The sequence below is a fragment of the Halichoerus grypus genome, chromosome 2 (assembly GCF_964656455.1).
Source record: "Halichoerus grypus chromosome 2, mHalGry1.hap1.1, whole genome shotgun sequence".
Lineage (NCBI taxonomy): Eukaryota > Metazoa > Chordata > Mammalia > Carnivora > Phocidae > Halichoerus > Halichoerus grypus.
The window spans coordinates 163,370,567-163,392,738 of NC_135713.1; the positions used below are offsets into that span (position 1 = coordinate 163,370,567).

The window sequence follows — 22,172 nt, forward strand, 5'->3', positions numbered from 1 at the left end:
CAACATTGCTGTTAAAGGACCTGCAGGCCTTCTTGTGAGGAGTAGCCCACCTTGAAGATTCTGTCACCTTCAGCCTAATTCATCCGTGAAATGTGACTGCTGTGTTCGGCATCTGTAAGAGCCTAGCGTAGGGCTCCCGTGCGTGGGGGAGGCCAAGAGGGAGCCCCCAGAGAGAAACCACAGGGTAGAGTGACCAGTATGGATTTGTGGTGCTTACCTGCCTGGCTTTTTGATAAATGACCCCAAATTTGAATGTGTTGTTGACATCGTGCTCATCATAGGACACAATCATTTGGGAGGCCTGGAAAAATGTAGAAAGAAAAAAATCAGATTGTTGATTAACTTAGAGACAAGTGAGGAAGCAAACAGAAGGGAAAGCACCCATTCTGGCGGAGAATATGCCCCCCTGGTGTGAGACCTCCATGCATGTGCAGCAAGGCAAAGGAGAAGCCAGAGGTCTCAGCTAGTTCCCAGACCTGGGCTCCCCCATGGTGGCCACACCTCTGGATCACCATTCCATTCCCATCCAGATGTGCCAGCCAAGGCCTGGGCACACAGGGACTTACCCAGTGCTTTACCTGTGGTGTAAAAAGTAAAGGACCCTGAAACTGGCCAGCAAGGATGACACTGGCTCTAATTACACCTCTGATCAGCAGTACGATTTGGAGCAAGGCACAGCTCGTGCCCAGACTCCAATCCCCCTTTATCCATAAAGTGAAGGTCTTCAAGGAGGAACATACAATATGCAAGGGCCGGGAGGGGGGGGGGGAGAGAACCCTGACCACTGGTTCTGTTTAGTTTTCTATTGTGCCTCAGTGTTGGTGTCCAGGGCTCAGAAGCACTAAAGTCTGTATCTTGAATCCACTGCTTTTACCTGGATAGCTTCGAGTGAACTACTTTACTTCTCTGGGCCTCAGTTTTCTCATCCATTAAATGGAGATGTGTGGTTGTGAAGATTCAGTAAGACCAGGCACATAAAGTGCTGAGAACAGAGCAGGTATCACCATCATCATCCTCATCATCTACAGAACCCTCCAGAAAGATCAGAGCTCAACCAGCTTGTTAGGAAAGAGGAGACTTAGGCATTATTGGGATAGTCTCTGCAGTAAAAAGGAGGGATCTGACCATGTGTTACACAACAGGAAGAACAAACTGACTGGTCGGAATATGCAACCCAAGTGAGGCTCTCCGCTGCCCAAGGAAATCGGCACTTCTCAGCTCCCCGGGAATAGCACGGCTGCCCAGCCCCAGAGGGAGACCCCGTGCCCACATGCAATGGTCAAAAGTGCAGAGAAACTGTCCTGCCAGGGAAGAGGCATCCGGCCATGGAGACCCTCCACAGAAGGTTCTAAACTCTGTGAATTCTAAGCACACACACCTCAGCCAGATTAACACCCCAGCTGGACCAAGCAGTCCTTCAAACATAGAAAACATGAAAATACAGCTGCTCTTCCATTATTACCAGAGCCGGAGGCTTTCCAAGTCACAGAAAGGACTGTGCAAATGAGCGTCACCGGCTTCTCTCAGTGGACAGGATTTGATGACAAAATTTGCCAAACTTGTAGTTAAGTAAGGCCTTTATGACAGGGTTTTAATGTTTGGTTAAACCTCACTAATTCAGCTTTAATTATAAAGGGAAGGGAGGTCTGAATGAAAGAAAATGCTCCATGGTGGGCAGCTTATTACTGGGGAGAGCCTACAGTAGATGCTCAGAGGGTGTCTGAGACAGGGGGCTCTGGCACATTCCTTGTGCAGGCGAGGACCCTGCCATTAGCTCGGCCACGGCACAGGAAGAACGGTGTTGAGCACAATCATGAACGTTCAAGCCACTGGTTCCAGGGGGTTCTGGATGTCTCGGCCAGGACAGGGCCTCTCTTCCCCAGCAGACGTCGCACCTCACCGTCCCTTGCTACCAGCAGTGGGGCGCAGTGGGGCACAGTGGGGCACAGGGAGCAGACTGGGCCAGCCCCAGGAGCCTCCGCGGCCACCGTGTCGGCGCGCGGTGCAGGCTCAGAAGCACAGCTGGCTTCCGCTTCCGGCTCCCCGGACCCTGCAGACTCATGAAGACGCAGTCTGCGCCCTGGCTCTCTTCCTGAGGCCAATTTAGAGCAATTCACTGTCGTGAGTGATTGAAGTCCTGTCATGCCACAATTGTTCTTGAGTGGGCTTGCTGGCTTGCTTTATTACTGCTCCTCTGCCCACCCGCACTCCCACAGGGGGGGTCAAGTCCAGGCCAATCCTGAGGAAACCGACAAGAGAACCAGCCCGTTTATTAACTAGGGCTGTGCAGGGGCTTGTACGGGCTCAGCGCTGCAGTAACACGGGCAGGCGGGAGCCACGATCTGGCCTTTGATTTCTTAGTGGGGTTCTGCCCCCCTTACACCTCCATGATGGCAGACCAGATCTGCGCTAACCCTCCAGCTATAGGTAGACTCACTCCCCACCCCAGACAGGCCTCAGGGAAGTACGACCAGCGTAGGGGGGAGAGGTCACAACACTGCAGCCCCTCTACCACCTCCACAACAGATGCGGAACTGTTTAGGTGGGTCTCTCCCCAGGCATGTCCAAGGACAGGTTCCCAGGGGACCCGTTTGCACAGGGGCGAGCCGGGAGAGGGGGAGACATGGAGGTCTCAAAACCCCACCAAGATGCACAGAACATCCCACAGAGCCACAGGCATGCAAATCCGTCCCAAGTGACAGAGCCCTGGGTAAGGGGAGAAGGTCCTCACCTTGGGGTACAGAACAGGGTTGAATTTCAGCCCCACAGCGTCATCACAGAAAGCCTAAGCAAGAAGAAAGAGACACACAGTTCAGGGGTCATTTCCACTGAAAACATCTGGGCTGCTCTGCCCACCAGGAGAAAGAGCATGGGAGGGCAGGCCCTGTGGGGTCAGAAGGCCTAGGGCTGAACCCTGGCTCTGCCGCTCACTAACGAGTGGCCAGGAAAGCCAACTCACCTTCCCGGGGCTTCCTGATAAAGTGAGGCCACAGAAGGCATTCGGCACAATCCTGCTTGGCATGTGGGTCCGAACCAACTGACCATCCTTCTCACCCCACTGGACTCAGTTCTCAAGTTCCCAGTATCCCAGAGCAGAGACACAGGTCCCTCCACCAGCTGACGGACAGCTCCTTACTCAAAGGGGTCCTCTGTCTGGACCAACAGCCCAGCCATCCTCCAGCCCATCTCTCCTCTGCTGTGAAGGCTCCCTGGCCACCCCATCCCCTCCTCCTCTCAAGTCCTACAGCACTCTCCATAGCCAGCCCTTTCTTTCCATTTCTCTGGTCCCCTAAACCAGCGGTGAGCCTGGGGGCAGAGGCCATGAGCAGCCTCAGCTGTGAGGATGAGATGGGGAGGTTGCAGGGAAGACGAGGGCATCTGCCAATAGCCCTCCTCCACCCCATCTACACCGTGAAGGGCCAAGGAGTACGGTGGCCTTCCCCTCTCCAAGGGCAGAGCCCTCTCGGGACAAGCCTGTACCCTCCCCGTCCCAGTCCTGGGCTAAAAGAAGAAGCTAGCTTCTCACAAAGGCTGGTTGTTACCTTTGCAATCTGAGGGACGCTGGGCAACTTGCTCAGTCCGGCCAAGGGGATCCTCTCGTGAACTGTCTTCACTTTGGACCTGCACACGTGAATGAGGGTGAGAAAAGGAGTCCATTAGGAAAGGGGCTGAGATCACGCCAGACCACAAGGCACACTCGCTTTGTCTCCCCGGGTCAGATCTGCCGCGTTTCACCCAACCCGTGAGTGGGGCGTCACACTCAAATGGTGGGAAAATGGAATCTTGTCCTTATCCTGGAGGATACAGAGGCCTGGTTGAGCCTCTGCAACTGAGATATGGGACGTGCGGAGAGTCACCTTCAAGTTCACCATGAATTTTTGGGTTGCTATGGGGATTTTTTTGTGTTCTCCCAAAGAACCGGGCACATCTTCTGGATAGATGTGTGTTCTCACATGCAATTAAGCCTTTATGAAAAGAAAATCTAATACTTGAAAATCTGGATTTAGTCAAAATATAAATGGGATGAAAGTTGCTTTATAAAGGGATTCACTGTAAGACTCTAAATTTAGCCTGTTCCCCTGATTCATTTAGCACATTATGAAAGTGTTGAATTTTACTGAATGCTTTTCTGCATCTGCTGAGATAGTCATATGGTTTTTAATCTGTTAACCTGGTAGATTACATTTCTGTTGAGCCATCTTTTCGTTCCATGGGTAAAACTCGCTTGCTTATGATGTATTATTTTTTCATATCCTGCTGACTTTAATTTGTTAATATTTTATTGAGAGTTTCACATCAATAGCGACACTGGCTTTTTTTTTTTCTTGTACTTCTCTTGTCAGGTTTTGATATCAAGGTGTTATCCCAGCCTCAAAATTGCTGGGTAGCTTCTGAACCTTTGAATTAGTCTGTATACACCACAGGGATTTACTGTTCCTTAAAGGTTTGCTAAAACTCATCTGTGAAATCTCTGGGCTTGTTTTTTCGTGGGGGAAGGATACCTTTGGCTACCAATTCAGTTTATTTAACAGTGAATATTTAGGTTTTCTACTGCTTATTGAGTCAGTTCAGTAATTTATGTTTTTCTATATAATTATCCAATAGTGCACTGATATAGAATGGGTTTTGGTATTCTCTTAGGAGTTAATCTGCACTTATAATCACACCCCTCCCTTCACTGTCATAACATGATCTGTTTGTATCTTTTCTCTGTTATGCATAATCAGTCCTTGATGGGGGTGTTCCTATTTTATTAATCTTTCCAAAGAGACAACTTTTGGTTTTGTCGTCTCCATTCTTTTTTATTGTTGCTTTCTACTTCACTAGCCTTGTTGTCTTTTTTATTTCTTTCTTTTCTATTTCCTTTGGGTTTTTTTCTATTGTTCTTTTTCTAATTTCTTGACCTGCATGCTTACACAGTTAATCTTTCTTCTTTTTTACACATGCATTTAAAACTATACGTCTTTCTCTTTAAGTACCACTTGAACTGCATCCCACACATTGATAGGTAGTATTTTCACTGTCATTCAGTTCTAAATATTTTGTCAGTTCTTCTGTGATTTCCTCTTTAGTCCATGAGTATTTAAAGGGTCGCCTTCTTTTTTTTAACTTTCTAAATGTATGATCTCTTCCTTCAGTAATTGTTAATTTCTCACTTAATTTTCCCAAGTTCAAAGAACATAATCTGTATGCTAATTATTTTAGATTTGTTAACTTACTACACAGACTTTTTTCATGTACTATGTGGGCTTAAAAACAATGTATTTTTGTTTTGTTTTGTGAGTTCAGGAATGTATGTTACAAGATCAGATTTGTTAACTGTATTGTTCAAATCTTCTACATATTTACAATTGTCTGCTTGTTCAATCGGCGTCTGAAAGATGTTGCTAAAATCTCCCACTATAACTGAGAATTTGTCTATTATATTCCTATCTGTTTTGGTCTTTCTGAATTCAAGACTGTATTACTAAGTACAACTTCATGACTGTTAGATCTTCTGGGAGGACTGTTCTCTTTATCGTCCTGTGGGCTGAGCCCTCTATGGGTCCAGTAAAGGGCATTTTTCTCTGCCCAGGTAATGAACAGATTCAGAAACAAAAAAATTAAGAGTAAGGTGGTTACAATAGCCAAACTCCGGAAAGAGCCAAGATGTCCATCGACAGATGAATGGATAAAGAAGATGTGGTATATATATACAACGGAATATTATGCAGCCATCAAAAGGAATGAGATCTTGCCATTTGCAATGACATGGATGGAACTGGAGGGTGTTATGCTGAGCGAAATAAGTCAATCAGAGAAAGACATGTATCATATGACCTCACTGATATGAGGAATTCTTAATCCCAGGAAACAAACTGAGGGTTGCTGGAGTGGGGGGTGGGGTGGCTGGGTGATAGACACTGGGGAGGGTATGTGCTATGGTGAGCGCTGTGAATTGTGCAAGACTGTTGAATCACAGATCTGTACCTCTGAAACAAATAATGCAATATATGTTAAGAAAAAAAAAAAAAGAAGATAGCAGGAGGAGAAGAATGAAGGGGGGGAAATCGGAGGGGTAGACGAACCATGAGAGACAATGGACTCTGAAAAACAAACTGAGGGTTCTAGAGGGGAGGGGATGGGAGGATGGGTTAGCCTGGTGATGGGTATTAAAGAGGGCATGTTCTGCATGGAGCACTGGGTGTTATGCACAAACAATGAATCATGGAACACTACATCAAAAACTAATGATGTAATGTATGGTGATTAACATAACAATAAAAAAAATTTTAAAAACTAATGATGTAATATATGGTGATTAACATAACAATAAAAAATTTTTTTAAAAAAAAGAGTAAGGTGGTTAGAAGGCAAAATAACCCCTTTGTTACTGATAAAGGCCACCCAGTTTAGTGTAAAGATGAAATGGGTCTTCTAACTAAACCCCAAGATTGTCCTCCAGGTAATAGGTGCTGCTGGGCAAGAGGCAAGCCTCGTCTGGAGGGGTCGGCTCCAGTGGGACCTCCAGCACGGGGAAGCAGAAGGCACTGCTGAGGGTAGCCAGCTCCCAGAGGGAAAACGGAAAGACCACACACACACACACACACACACACACACACACACACACACAAGGGGATATTTTTCAGCGATAAAAAGAATGAAATTTTGCCATTTACAATGACACGGATGGAGCTAGAGAATATAATGCTAAGTGAAATAAGTCAAAGAAAGACAAATACCATATGATTTCACTCATATGTGGAATTCAAGAAACAAAACAATTGAGCAGGGCACCTGGGTGGCTCAGTCGTTAAGCGTCTGCCTTCGGCTCAGGTCATGATCCCGGAGTCCCGGGATCGAGTCCCACATCGGGCTCCCTGCTCAGCGGGAAGCCTGCTTCTCCCTCTCCCACTCCCCCTGCTTGTGTTCCTGCTCTCGCTGTGTCTCTCTCTGTCAAATAAATAAAATCTTTAAAAAAAACAAAAAAAAAAAACAAAAAAAAAACAATTGAGCAAAGGGAAAAAGAGAGAGAGAGAGACACAAACCAAGAAACAGCCACTTAACTCTAGAGAACAAACTGATGGTGACCAGAAGGGAGGAGGGTGGGGGAATGGGGGAAATAGGAGATGGAGACTAAGGAGGGCACTTGTTGTGATGAGCACAGGATGATGTACACCAGAAACTAATATAACACTGTATGTTAACAATACTGGAATTAAAACAATCTTAATTTTTAAAAACAATGGTAAAGAGGAAAATAAAAGAATAAAGCTGTATTTTTAGTTCAATTTCAGTCTGCTAATCTGCTATACTCATATGGGAACTTAATCTATTTATATTTATTGTGATTACTAATGTATTTGGAATTATTTCTATTATTTTGTGTTTTCTATTACTCTGCACTTTCTTTCCTCTTTAAAACTCCTCCTTTCCTACCCTCAGTTTAATTTTAAAAAAAAAAATTTCTCTTTATCCCTCTGCTAGTTTGAGCTATGGATTGTATGTCTATAACTTCCAATCACATATTTATACATTTTTCCAACAAACTAAACTCACTTGCTGTGTCTCTTCTGAGGAGGGAAGAGGGAACAGTAACTTAGGAAACTCCTCCCTCCCCATTGTGCTTCCTACTTCTGTTGGGTTCAAGCCTCTTTTTATTTATTTTTAATTTTTTTTATTTAAATGCAATTAATTAACATTAATGTATTATTGGTTTCAGAGGTACAGGCCTGTGATTCATCAGTCCTTTTATTTTAATTTAAAGATTTTTATTTATTTATTTGAGAGAGAGAATGAGACAGAGAGAGAGAGCATGAGAGGGGGGAGGATCAGAGGGAGAAGCAGACTCCCTGCTGAGCAGGGAGTCCGACGCAGGACTCGATTCCGGGACTCCAGGATCATGACCTGAGCCGAAGGCAGTCGCTTAACCAACTGAGCCACCCAGGCGCCCCTCATCAGTCTTATATAACACCCAGTGCTCATTACAAAACATACCCTCCCCAATGTCCATCACCCAGTGACCCAATCCCCCCACCCCTCTCCCCTTTGGCAACCCTCAGCTTGTTTCCTATAATTAAGAGTCTCTTAGGTTTGTCTCCCTCCCTGGTTTCATCTTGTTTCATCTTTCCCTCCCTTCCCCTATGATCCTCTGTTTTGTTTCTTAAATTCCACATATCAGCGAGATCATATGATAATTGTCTTTCTCTGATTGACTTATTTCGCTTAGCATAATACCCTCTAGTTCCACCCATGTCGTTGCAAATCAAGCCTCTTTTTATTTTTTTTTTATTTTATTTATTTATTTTTTTTTTTAAAGATTTTATTTATTTATTTGACACAGAGAGACACAGCGAGAGAAGGAACACATGCAGGGGGAGTGGGAGAGGGAGAAGCAGGCTTCCTGCTGAGCATGGAGCCCAATGCGGGGCTCGATCCCAGGACCCTGGGATCATGACCTGAGCCGAAGGCAGACGCTTAACGACTGAGCGACCCAGGCGCCCCTTCAAGCCTCTTTTTAAACACACAAAAATTACTTCCTTTTTCCCCCATCAGTAATTAAATTTATCAACATAGTTTACCTATTTCTTGCCACTTTATTTTTTTTTAATTTTTTATTGTTATGTTAATCCCCATACATTACATCATTAGTTTTAGATGTAGTGTTCCATGATTCATTGTTTGTGCATAACACCCAGTGCTCCATGCAGAATATGCCCTCCTCAATACACATCACCAGGCTAACCCATCCTCCCACGCCCCCTCCCCTCTAGAACCCTCAGTTTGTTTTTCAGAGTCCATTATCTCTCATGGTTCGTCTCCCCCTCCGATATCCCCCCCTTCATTCTTCCCCTCCTGCTATCTTCTTCTTCTTTTTTTTTTTTCTTAACATATATTGCATTATTTGTTTCAGAGGTACAGATCTGAGATTCAACAGTCTTGCACAATTCACAGTGCTTACCAGAGCACATACCCTCCCCAGTGTCTATCACCCATTCACCCCATCCCTCCCACCCCACCCCCTACCCCAGCAACCCTCAGTTTGTTTCCTGAGATTAAGAATTCCTCATATCAGTGAGGTCATATGATACATGTCTTTCTCTGTTTGACTTATTTCGCTCAGCATAATACCCTCCAGTTCCATCCACATCGTTGCAAATGGCAAGATCTCATTCCTTTTGATGGCTGCATAATATTCCATTGTATATATATACCACCTCTTCTTTATCCATTCATCTGTTGATGGACATCTTAGCTCTTTCCACAGTTTGGCTATTGTGGACAAGGCTGCTATAAACATCGGGGTGCACGTACCCTTTCGGGTCCCTACTTTTGTATCTTTGGGGTAAATACCCAGTAGTGCAATTGCTGGATCATATAGTAGCTCTATTTTCAACTTTTTGAGGAACCTCCATACTGTTTTCCAGAGTGGCTGCACCAGCTTGCATTCCCACCAACAGTGTAGGGGGGTTCCCCTTTCTCCGCATCCCCGCCAATATCTGTCATTTCCTGACTTGTTAATTTTAGCTATTCTGACTGGTGTGAGGTGGTATCTCATTGAGGTTTTGATTTGGATTTCCCTAATGCCGAGCGATGTTGAGCACTTTTTCATGTGTCTGTTGGCCATTTGGATGTCTTCTTTGGAAAAATGTCGTTCATGTCTTCTGCCCATTTCTTGATTGGATTCTTTGTTCTTTGGGTGTTGAGTTTGATGAGTTCTTTATAGATTTTGGATACTAGCCCTTTATCTGATATGTCATTTGCAAATATCTTCTCCCATTCTGTCAGTTGTCTTTTGGTTTTGTTGACTATTTCCTTTGCTGTGCAAAAGCTTTTTATCTGGATGAAGTCCCAATAGTTCATTTTTGCCCTTGCTTCCCTTGCCTTTGGCGATGTTTCTAGGAAGAAGTTGCTGCGGCTGAGGTCGAAGAGGTTGCTGCCTGTGTTCTCCTTTAGGATTTTGATGGACTCCTGTCTCACATTGAGGTCTTTCAACCATTTGGAGTCTATTTTTGTGTGTGGTGTAAGGAAATGGTCCAGTTTCATTCTTCTGCATGTGGCTGTCCAATTTTCCCAACACCATTTGTTGAAGAGACTGTCTTTTTTCCATTGGACATTCTTTCCTGCTTTGTCAAAGATTAGTTGACCATAGAGTGGAGGGTCCATTTCTGGGCTCTCTATTCTGTTCCATTGATCTGTGTGTCTGTTTTTGTGCCAGTACCATACTGTCTTGATGATGACAGCTTTGTAGTAGAGCTGGAAGTCCAGAATTGTGATGCCGCCAGCTTTGCTTTTCTTTTTCAACATCCCTCTGGCTATGCGGGGTCTTTTCTGGTTCCGTACAAATTTTAGGATGATATGTTCCATTTCTTTGAAAAAAAGTGGATGGTATTTTGATGGGGATTGCATTGAATGTGTAGATTGCTCTAGGTAGCATTGACATCTTCACAATATTTGTTCTTCCAATCCATGAGCATGGAACGTTTTTCCATTTCTTTGTGTCTTCCTCAATTTCTTTCATGAGTATTTTATAGTTTTCTGAGTACAGATCCTTTGCCTCTTTGGTTAGATTTATTCCTAGGTATCTTACGGTTTGGGGTGCAATTGTAAATGGGATTGACTCCTTAATTTCTCTTTCTTCTGTCTTGTTGTTGGTGTATAGGAATGCCACTGACTTCTGTGCATTGATTTTATATCCTGCCACTTGACTGAATTCCTGTATGAGTTCTAGCAGTTTTGGGGGGGAGTCTTTTGGGTTTTCCACAGAAAGTATCATATCATCTGCAAAGAGTGAGAGTTTGACTTCTTTGCTGATTTAGATGCCTTTGATTTCTTTTTGTTGTCTGATTGCTGTGGCTAGGACTTCCAATACTATGTTGAATAGCAGTGGTGATAGTGGACATCCCTGCCGCGTTCCTGACCTTAGGGGGAAAGCTCTCAGTTTTTCCCCATTGAGAATGATATTCGCTGTAGGTTTTTCATAGATGGCTTTTATGATCTTGAGGTATGTACCCTCTATGCCTATACTCTGAAGAGTTTTGATCAAGAAAGGATGCTGTACTTTGTCAAATGCTTTTTCTGCATCTATTGAGAGGATCATATGATTCTTGTTCTTTTGTTAATGTATTGTATCACGTTAATTGATTTGCGGATGTTGAACCAACCTTGCAGCCCAGGAATGAATCCCACTTGGTCGTGGTGAATAATCCTTTTAATGTACTGTTGGATCCTATTGGCTAGTATTTTGGTGAGAATTTTTGCATCCATGTTCATCAGGGATATTGGTCTGTAATTCTCCTTTTTGATGGGGTCTTTGTCTGGTTTTGGGATCAAGGTAATGCTGGCCTCATAAAATGAGTTTGGAAGTTTTCCTTCCATTTCTATTTTTTGGAACAGTTTCAGAATAGGTATTAATTCTTCTTGAAATGTTTGGCAGAATTCCCCTGGGAAGCCATCTGGCCCTGGGCTTTTGTGTTTTGGGAGATTTTTGATGACTGCTTCTATTTCCTTAGTGGTTATAGGTCTGTTCAGGTTTTCTATTTCTTCCTGGTTCAGTTTTGGTAGTTGATACATCTCTAGGAATGCATCCATTTCTTCCAGGTTATCTAATTTGCTGGCATAGAGGTGCTCATAATATGTTCTTATAATTGTTTGTATTTCTTTGGTGTTGGTTGTGATCTCTCCTCTTTCATTCATGATTTTGTTGATTTGGGTCATTTCTCTTTTCTTTTTGATAAGTCTGGCCAGGGGTTTATCAATCTTGTTAGTTCTTTCAAAGAACCGGCTCCTAGTTTCGTTGATCTGTTCTACTGTTCTTTTAGTTTCTATTTCATTGATTTCTGCTCTGATCTTTCTTATTTCTCTTCTCCTGCTGGGTTTAGGCTTTATTTGCTGTTCTTTCTCCAGCTCCTTTAGGTGTAGGGTTAGGTTGTGTATTTGAGACCTTTCTTATTTCTTGAGAAAGGCTTGTATTGCTATATACTTTCCTCTTAGGACTGCCTTTGCTGTATCCCAAAGATTTTGAATAGTTGTGTTTTCATTTTCACTGGTTTCCATGAATTTTTTTAATTCTTCTTTAATTTCCTGGTTGACCCATTCATTCTTCAGTAGGATGCTCTTTAGCCTCCATGTATTTGAGTTCTTTCCGACTTTCCTCTTGTGATTGAGTTCTAGTTTCAAAGCATTGTGGTCTGAAAATGCCACTTTATTTTTTTTTAAGATTTATTTATTTTGGGAGAGAGAGAGAGAGCACTCACACACATGAGCAGAAGGAGCAGAGGGAGAGAGGATCCCAAGCAGACTCCTCACTGAGCGCAGAGCCCAATGCGGGACTCGATCCCATGACCCTGACCTGAGCCAAAACCAACAGTCAGACACTCAGCCGACTGCGCCACCCAGGCACTCTGGCCACTTTTTAATTGCATCTCTTCTTTTGGTTTCTCTGTTCTTCTTTTTTAAGATTTTATTTATTTAATTGACAGAGAGAGAGAGAGACAGCAAGAGAGAGAACACAAGCAGGAGGAGTGGGAGAGGGAGAAGCAGGCTTCCCGCTGAGTAGGGAGCCCGATGTGGGGCTCGATCCCAGGACCCTGGGGTCATGACCTGAGCCGAAGGCAGACGCTTAACCAACTAAGTCACCCAGGCACCCCTGGTTTCTCTTTTCTTCTGGCTGAAGTACATCCTTTAGTAATTCTTTCAGGGAGAGTCTGTGAGTGGTACACTCCCTTCATTTTTTTGTCTGAAAACAAGTTTTATTTTGTCTTTGCCGATAGCTTCTCTGGGTATAGAATTTTAGGTTAAAGGATTCTTTCTTTCTTTCGTTCCTTTCTTTCTTTCCTCCAACATTTTAAAGATACTGTCCTGTTGTCCTGTGGCTGATAAGAAGTCAGATCTCAGCCCAGCTGTCACTACTTCATAGATGAGTGACTTTATCCTTAGGAAGCTTTAAAATGTTCTCTTTCCCTTTGATGTTCTAATGCTTCACTTTGATGTGTCCCTTAGTATTGCTTTGTTTTATAATCATGTTCAGCACCCCAGTGCATGCTTTCTTCTGTTCTAAAATATTCTCAGCCATTATTTCTTCGGATATCTCTTCTCCACTGGCTTCTCTCCTCTTTCTTCTGAGACTCTAAGACAAATGCTGGGACCTATCAGTCTATTATCCACAAATCTTCCTTCTTTTTCATGTATTTCATCACTCCATCTGTGCTGTGCTCTGGATGAATTCTTTGAGACTATCTTCCAATGCACAGATTCACACTTTGATTCTGAACAGACAATATTAGACTAGATTTTATCCCATGTATTGAGGTTTTTAACTTCAACTGTTTTATTTCCAATAATTCCAATTGTTTTCATTTTGTACCCAGGTGTATCCATTCTTGATTCATTTCCATTCATTCACTGTATCATAATTTATTATCACTTTTATAGATGCTATTCATTATTTTCTTCAGATATTAAATATATTTAAGTCATTTTGAAAGTATACCATTATTTGCATCTCATCAGCAATAAAACCAGCTCTCATTTGTTGTTTTCAGCTTTTTTTTTTTAAGATTTTTTTTATTTATTCATTTGAGAGAGAGAGCATGTGAGAGCACGAGCAGGGGAAGGGAGAAGCAGGCTCCCTGCTGAGCAGGGAGTCTGATGTGGGGCTTTATGCCAGGACCCCGGGATCATGACCTGAACTGAAGGCACACTTAACCAACTGAGCCACCGAGGCGTCCCTCAGCTGTCTTTCTTAATGTCAATTTTCCCTGGGTGTTTTGGAACTTTCCATCCATTTTTCTCTATCCTCAGTGCAAGGCACCCTGGTCCAGTTCCCATCAGAACTGGTTGCATACACTTTATGCAACCTGGTGGCCTGTCTAATCACATGATAATAGCTGACCCATCACAGCAACCTGTCACTCATCTTCCTGCTTCTGGCCTTGCCTTCCACCCATTACATTCTCCTTACTCTAGCCAGTGATCATTCTACAGTATAAATCATATCATGATATTCCCCTTTCAGGAGCTCTCCTCTGGCTCATAGAAGAAAATCTAAGTTCCTAAACACAGTCCATACATGATTTAACTTTTCCTTACCTCTCCAGCATGACCTCTCAACCTTACTTACACTCACACATATACACATGCAGACACACATTCCACATTCAAGCTCTTATAAACTTCTTTCAGTTCTCTCATACCATCTATCTTTGGATCACCGTCACTAGACTAAAATAATCCATGTCCAGGCGCCTGGGTGGCTCAGTCATTAGGCTGCTTCTCCCTCTCCCACTCCCCCTGCTGTGTTCCCTCTCTCGCTCTCTGTCAAATAAATAAATTAAATCTTTAAAAAAATTAAAATAAAATAATTCATGTCCATAAGAAGAAAATAAGTGAGAGAACAGGAATAAGAATACCTAATATGTAGTGAATGTTTTCTGTAGCCAAGTAACAAGAGATGAGCTTATTGCTTACATTAGCCCCATCCCTGAACAAAGTCTGGTACATATTAAGCCCTGACTGAACAAGGCTTTATCTTTTATGGATAGATAATAGCCCTTTTTGTCACACTGATTGCTTTTTTTTTGCCTCAAATTCTACTTTTTCATATTAATATGCCAACTGTGTTACCTTTTTGTATTTGATTGCTATAACTTTTTCTCAACACTTTTTTTTTAAATATACTGAGTTACTTTCTTTAATAAAATACATATACATTGATTGATTAGTGGGGGGTGGAGGGATGACTCAAACTGAGAATCTTTGCTATTTAATAGTATAATATCACTCATTTATATTTATTATACATCACATGTACTCAGACTTACTTCTATTTTATGTTTATTTTCTTTTTCTATACATTAATGTTTTCTTTATCTTCCTTTATTTTGGAATGTTTTCATTCTACCAGTGATTTTATATCCATGGAATACATTTTCATCAAAATATGTCCAGCTTTTTAGTTTCCCTTCATTGATTTTGTCTGATACTGAGTGAGTCATTTTGATCTGCAGAGTAAATCTTCAATCAGCTTAAGAACATCAATTATCCACATGTTTAATTCCTGCTCACTATCCTCCATATTCATTATAATTTTGCTCATCATTTTAGAGTTGTGTTTTCCTCTGAATTATGTGAAAGCCTCTTAAACTTGCTCTCAATATTACTAACTGGGTTTTCCACCAAGTAGACTCTGCTCTTTACTGCTTGTAAAACCATTTAAAATTCTTTTTGGCCATTTTTAGTTTTCTTATGTTCTTTCCTTAATTTAGCCAGCAACTTTTTCATCTCATTCTGCTGTCCTATTTTATCTTTTGTCTTTTCTTTCATACAGTTTATTTTTTCTGGAAGTTTGCTGAAAATACAAATTTAATAGATAAATAAATTTTACTTGGCTTTCTGTAGTAAATCCTTCCTAAAATTTGGTCATTTCCCTACCTTCTAAATGCTAGGTCATGCTTTTTTAGATGCAGAATCTTTTCTTTCCCTGACCTGTGAGGGTTTTTTTTTCCTACTTCTTCTTTATATCCAGACTTGAAAAAGAAGAAATCTGCTCAGGCTTGTTATTCATGTCCAGTAGTGGATAGACTCCTCTTGGCTACTCTCACAGCACACACAGAGAGAGCATAAACTGGAGAGCTGGTTATCTTAAGACATCAATTAAATAATCCAGAAGCCTACAGGGAACGAGGAAGATGCTGGGACAAGAGTCGCTGCCAGCAAGGGAGTTTCACCTCTGTATAATTTCTTGTGTCTGGTAAAGCTTCTAAAGCTGTGGGGCCAATTTTCTCATGTCTGGTTTTCAATTTGGCCTGGCCATCACCCCAAGTACATGATGTGATTGTCCAACTTCCTAGCTGGTGTATGGCTTCTTCCTGCCACCCTACTCACTGGTTTTCTATTTCGGAGAGCCACATTTGAGCTTGCCCTTGGGCTCTCCAGGATTGATTTCAAATGCTGTTGACCCAAAACAACAAAAGTGGTTCCATGTGGAAAGACTCCTGACTATTCCAGGGCTCACACTCACTTCTAAAGAGTACAAGACCCTCCCAGAATCTCCAATTTCATATATCCCCATGTTACATTGCTGTCTAAGGAAGGTGAGCTGGATTTCAACTCTCAATATCATCTACATTATAGTCCTAACTGCCCCGTAAATTATTTCTTAAAATATTCAAAGTGTGTGTTGTGTTCTTGACATCTTTCTCTAGTTTTCAGTTCTGAAGCAGTATTTCAGATAGGATATAATATTGGAAAAAAGGAGTTAGATCCTTGTGTTCAATTATCATCTTACTCAGAAATCCTACCCAATCTAAGTCTGATTTTTACTAAGAAAGGAAATAATTTTCTTTACAGAGATTCACCTAGCTCGAAATCCTATTTGGAGTTGGGGATCCACATATCACTCCCTCAAAAAATTTGCTCTAACAATTTAGTTAACTTCTCCTTGCCTTGCAAATATGATTTCTAGCCAAGTGAACTTCAGTAAAGAAAACTGCTTCCTTTCTTAATAAAAAACCAAGATTGGATGGGTGCTGACAACTTCCTTGTACCACACACACACACACACACACACACACACACACACACACACCCCTCTCCCACAGCACAGCTATGTACCCCTGCTCCCTCCCATACCTATCTCAAAATTTGGGCAGAAAAAAATGTTATCACTTTTTTTCCAAATACCATCAAGGACTTCCAGCTAGATTCAACAACTATATACTGAGAGCTTGACAGGTTCATAGCACTCTGCTAAGCACTAACACTTGGCCTTCCAGGCTTTTCCACCAGCGCACCAGGGACAGAGATAAATGAGACACAGACTCTGTGCTCCCACAGCATCCTGTGCATATCACTAAAATAATACCTGTGACACATACTAAAATCCTCTGTTTTTTTCCTCCCACTAGACCAGAAGCCTTTAGAAAACAGACCACCACTCAGTCATCATTGCATCCCCGGCACCTATTACACTTCCTGGTACAAAGGAGGTTTTACAAAACATGTTAGTCGAACAAAACAGAAACCAGTTCTAGCTCCTGCCCTTGAGGAGAGAGAGCTAGCCTGGCTTAGCTGTAAATTAGTGCTCCCACTGTGAACATCTTTCCATCTCGGGGAACCCAGCACACACACAGATGCTTTGGGATCTATCTTCCCGACGGGATGCACACCACAGGCAGCGTTCTGGCAAACGCTCTCCCAGGACGATGTGGAGTTGTAGCTCAGAACAAGCCAGCTCTAGTTTTCCTTCCAAACTCCTTCAGAGCCATACCCCCACAAGACAGAAAGGCAGGTGGGGGTATGGCCTAGGTGACCTTGAGACTAGGATACCACTCTGACTCCCACAATCCCCCGGCTGACATAAACACCTGGTCTCTTGGCCTGGCGACCAGAACACAGCCCCAGGATTCCAGCCGGTCTATTCCCCCCAGCACACCCAGACCAGACTGGTCAGACTGGTATTTCTGGGTCCCTGCCACTAGAGGTGTGGCCTCCAATGGTGCAGAGCCCCACCTGAGAATGATCCGAAGGTACTCCATGCCCTCCGCCTCCTCACACTTGATGGACAGGAGCAAGTTCCCCAAACTGCTGCCAGTACAGTAAAAGTTTAGGTGATCCTAGAAACAGAAATCAGGTATTAACAGGGAGGAGGGGACCTTCCAGACATGGCCCCCCAAATCACCTCCTTCACCAGGAGCAAGAAGCCCCGCAGCAAGGAGGAGGAAAGACAAGGATGCTACTGCTGTGGTTGCTGCTGCTGAGGAGGGGGGAAGGAGGATGAGGGGGAAGGAGCAAGATCACAGGAATAGATTCCAATGGCCCCGGCGTTGGGATGTGCCAGGCAATGGACTAAGGACTTAACACACATTGACTCCTTTAATCCTGACCACAACTTTATGGGGGAGATGATATCATCATCCCCATTTCACAGATAGGTAAACCAGTGTCCAGGGAGATTACGAAACTGCCCAGGGTCACACAACCAGTAAGTGACCAATCCAGCATTCAAGCCCACCTTGAACGCTGATGCTCAAGTTCTTCTCCAAGGACCCCACACATCCACTTCCTTGCTCCCAGGGAGCAGCCCTGGCTGATTCAGACCATTTGCAGGAATAAAGCTGGGAGGCACCCTGGCTCCTCCACGCATGGGGAGCTAGGAGGTCTTCTGGAGAGCGGGCCTCCCTCAGGCTCAGGGAGCCCACTCCAGACCTGCCATATCAGCGTGGGGCCCTGGAATCTGCATTTGAACAATGCAGATGAGACTCTGCAAAACTGCCTTAGGCTGGAGACTTCTGGAACCTGCCCTCGGGACTTCCAAACCAGGCAAGTCTGAAGAGCAGAATATATTTAAAGAAATGTGACTTTGCCACTTGTAAACAATCAGAGGCTCATCTCATCTGGTACAAGTGCCCTGGGGACCTGCTGGAGTGAGGACAGGAGAGATTTGACTACTTAGATGGAGACAAAGACTTCCAAGGCGTGAGAACACATTTTCTCCTTCACCCTTCTTCACCCCCCAACACTACCCATCCCATCACCTCCGAGAACATCTGCTGGGAGTGGTGCCCCCAAGGACCCATCACACTGAGCCTTCCTGACTTCTGCACACCCTGTCCCCCCGCCCAGGAGCAGAGCTAGTTGCACTTCCCCAGCCAGGACAGCAGGACAGCGGCAGGCCCTAGGGAGGAGGCAGGCCCAGGAAGGAGGAGAGACGGAGACAGGGATGCTGGAGGAGGCCGGGTCAGGTGCATTTCCCTGCCCGGCCCGTAGCTGCTTTCGTGCAGGGCCCTCAGCCTCACCTTCCCCAGGAAATGCCTGCGGTAGGCCCTGGCTTCACCCCTGCACTCGAGCTTATAGCCAAACGTGCTGGGGCTGACACTGTCCTCTTCCTCCTCCTCACAGATGCTGCTGCCAAGGGAGGTCGGCGTCCCCACGTTCTCTGGGTCCTCGATCCAATAGCCCCCAAACTGGGGCAGGACAATCAGGGGGTACGGGCCTCCCTTTTCCACAACCTGGAGGCAGAGAGAAGGTCTTGCACTTCGGCCAGCCCTGGCTCTACAGGGGGAGGGTAAGGGAGGGGTGCCAGTGGTGGTATCCCCCACCTCTGAACTGCTCCAAGGTGGAGACCCCTGTAGTTGAGGCCAAATACAGTAACACAAACCCCAAATTTAAGCCCAACAACATCTCCCAGCTTCACTGACCCTGGAGCACCAGAGTTGCAAGGCTTCGATCAGCACCCCGTCTAGAAATGGCAAAACTGAGGCCACAAAGGTAAAACCGCAGGTCTGAGGCTCTCGCCCACGTGGGGTGGGGCAAGGGTCCTCAGCACCACCAGCTGCCCAGCCCACCCCAGAGATGAGACCCAGGGCAGGCTACGGTGAGGCTAGGGGGCTCCTACCTCATCAATGCTGGGGTACGGGATATAGTCATCCTGCAAGACAAACCAGATAAGGCTGCCATTAGACCCAGCAGTGCCCGTGAAGTTGAGGGTTGTTTTTCCATTCTCCCAGGTCGGGGGGTGGGAGTGCCTGGCAGGCTGTGCCCGAGCTTTGAGAGAGCAGCAAAGAGAACACCAGATGAAGAACAGCAGAGAGGCAGCTGGGATCTGGCTTCCCTTGAGTGCTTCCCCAAACTGACAGAACCTGAATGCAGTACACAAAGGCTCTGAATTTCATGCCTTGCATGACGTCAGCTTCACCCCTTAGGAAGCTTTAACAGGAAGATGACCCCTGATCCCACCCAGCCCTGCCTTCAGGCAAAAGAGCTGACCTCCAAGTGATGAGCCGTACCCCTCGGCCTTGGGAAAAGAAACTGAAGCTGAGAGCTGAGGATCACTGGACCCAAAGCCTGATACCCCGAAATGCCATGTGTGGTTTGTTTGCAGAAGCAGGTACAGAAGAGCTAGGCTGAGCCACAGGCCTTAGGTCTCACCCGAGGCTTCCACCCCAGCCTTCCACGCCAAGGCTGCCCCCTAAAGGCATCAAGTCAGGGCCTTGCTGCTGCCCACCGTGCACCAGTGAACACAGGCACAACCACTTAAGGAGCTCTTGGTGAAAGGCAGATGGAAGACCACAGACCCCAGCACGCCGGCCGTCCCCCTGCCAGGCCCACCGGGCTGCCACCTCATCCACACAGCCCACCTTGTTCTTCTGGGGGCCCGGCTTCTGCTCTTCAAGCTTGATCCCCTGTGGAAACAAGGAAAAGAGGATCCATGAAAGAGAAAAGGTCATAAAATAGGGGCCAAATGGAGGGTTCCCTTGGGATTCTCAAACACCTGCCTTGTTAGGGTTGGTAATAACAGCAACAGCGGATGTGTGCGGGGTCCTTACACATCACACACCTTGTCACACTCAGTCCTCACGGCAGCTCCAAGTAAGGCAGGAGGACAGGCAGGGAAGAGCATAGACTCGAGCCAGAGCACCAGGGTTCAAATCCCAATACTGCCACTTACGACCTTGGGCAAGTCCCAAACCTTTGTGGCTCAGTCTTCCCATCTGCAAAACGGGGACGGTGACAGCAGCTACTATTGTGGAAAAGGTTAAATGTGCAGGATGTGCTAAGCCCTAGAAAGAGGGACTAGTTTTGTTATAGGTCATTATTACCAATATTACCAGGCAGTGTTGTCATCCTGGCACGGAAATCTCTCTGCCAGGCCCTCAGAACCAGCAAGTATGGGGCAAGGGTAGGGACCCACATCTGAATGGTGTCAAAGCCAGCACTCTGGACTGGTGCCACCATAGCTCCTCTCCCTCCTCAGGGTGCAGACCCGCAGGTGACAGGCAGGGGGCCTGGGGCTCATTTGCTTCTGGGAAGCTGTGCCTTGTCCAGTGGTCCTATGGTCAAGATCGGACTTAATTGGTTTTTTTTCAAGAGGGGAGCACACGACTGAATAAATTAGACTGTTTGAATAAATTAAACAAGGGTATGAAATGGTGGGACAACTAGGAGAGAAGACCATCCTAATCATTTTATTTTTTTTTAAATTTTTTTATTGTTATGTTAATCCCCATACATTACATCATTAGTTTTAGATATAGTGTTCCATGATTCATTGTTTGTGCATAATACCCAGTGCTCCATGCAGAACGTGCCCTCCTCAATACCCATCACCAGGCTAACCCATCCTCCCACCCCCCTCCCCTCTAGAACCCTCAGTTTGTTTTTCAGAGTCCATCGTCTCTCATGGTTCTTCTCCCCCTCCGATTTCCCCCCCTTCATTCTTCCCCTCCTGCTACATTCTTCTTCTTCTTTTTTTCTTTCTTAACATATATTGCATTATTTGTTTCAGAGGTACAGATCTGAGATTCAACAGTCTTGCACAATTCACAGCGCTTACCAGAACACATACCCTCCCCAGTGAGACCATCCTAATCATAACATGGGGATTTTAAGCTTCCTTAGCACCTTCCCACTGTTGTCTCCTATGAAGCCCCCAGCACCTTTATATCAAGGGGAAACTGAGGTACAAGGAGCAGGCTGCTTCTGATGTTGCACAGCTAGTGAGTAGCAGGGCCTAGATTTGAAGCTGGGCTGTCCAAGTGCATGATCATATCCCACAGGCCCTTGAGCCCAGGGCTCCTGCTCAGTCGGATTTAGACTTCGGCTTCTCTGGACTTCTCGGGGTTGAGTCACCCTGCAGCATTGCTCAGGAGGGCGTGGGAGGACCCCTCCCACTGGACAGGTGCTCCTCTCCCCACACAGGGAGAAAACCACCTGGGTGGCCCGGCAGACCCTGTCCAGGGAAGCAAACTGGGCAGATGGGGAGGGGGGTGATGTCAGGAGTTTGTTTTGTTTGTCCTGCATGAGTCACCCCTACCTGGGAACAGCACCTGGGCAGGAAAGCAAACCTCCTCCCTTCCCCGTCCCTCTCTGACAGAGCCACCACCCAGCTCTGTGTCTGCCTTTGCAATAGGCATTATCATTATCTCCCCTTTTCCCTACCATGAAGAAATAGAGGATCAGAGAGGTAGAGAGACTTGACCAAGGACACTCAGCTAGACAGTGTCAGGGTTAAGACTTTGAACCCAGGACCAAACGGACCCAAATCTTGTATACTTAGTCCATATCATAGGGATTGTGCCCTTCTTCCAATTCCTCCACTCTCGGGGGAGGGGGAAGCCCCGGATCTGAGTTTCAGCTCCCCACGACTCACAGAGTACCCTGGGCACTTGACGGCTCTGAGACCCAGTCTCCAC

General features: G+C 45.2%; 1 protein-coding gene across 8 annotated transcripts in view; it reads right to left on the minus strand.

Moving 5' to 3' along the window:
- Positions 1-22,172, minus strand: part of RAP1GAP2 (RAP1 GTPase activating protein 2) — a 233,298-nt gene that overhangs the window by 47,469 nt on the left and 163,657 nt on the right. For 7 of the 8 annotated variants that reach the window (XR_013446056.1, XM_036097956.2, XM_036097959.2 and 4 more), the window contains 7 exons: positions 20,118-20,162; positions 19,376-19,408; positions 18,777-18,989; positions 17,491-17,594; positions 3,543-3,621; positions 2,732-2,785; positions 218-301 (listed from right to left, as the gene is read on the minus strand). Coding sequence is in view for 7 of the 8 variants with exons in the window: in XM_036097956.2 (XP_035953849.1) it covers positions 218-301; positions 2,732-2,785; positions 3,543-3,621; positions 17,491-17,594; positions 18,777-18,989; positions 19,376-19,408; positions 20,118-20,162 (612 nt within the window). In the remaining variant the exon portion in view is untranslated. The remainder of the gene's footprint in view (positions 1-217; positions 302-2,731; positions 2,786-3,542; positions 3,622-17,490; positions 17,595-18,776; positions 18,990-19,375; positions 19,409-20,117; positions 20,163-22,172) is intronic. The other variant, XM_078068051.1, reaches the window with a different exon arrangement.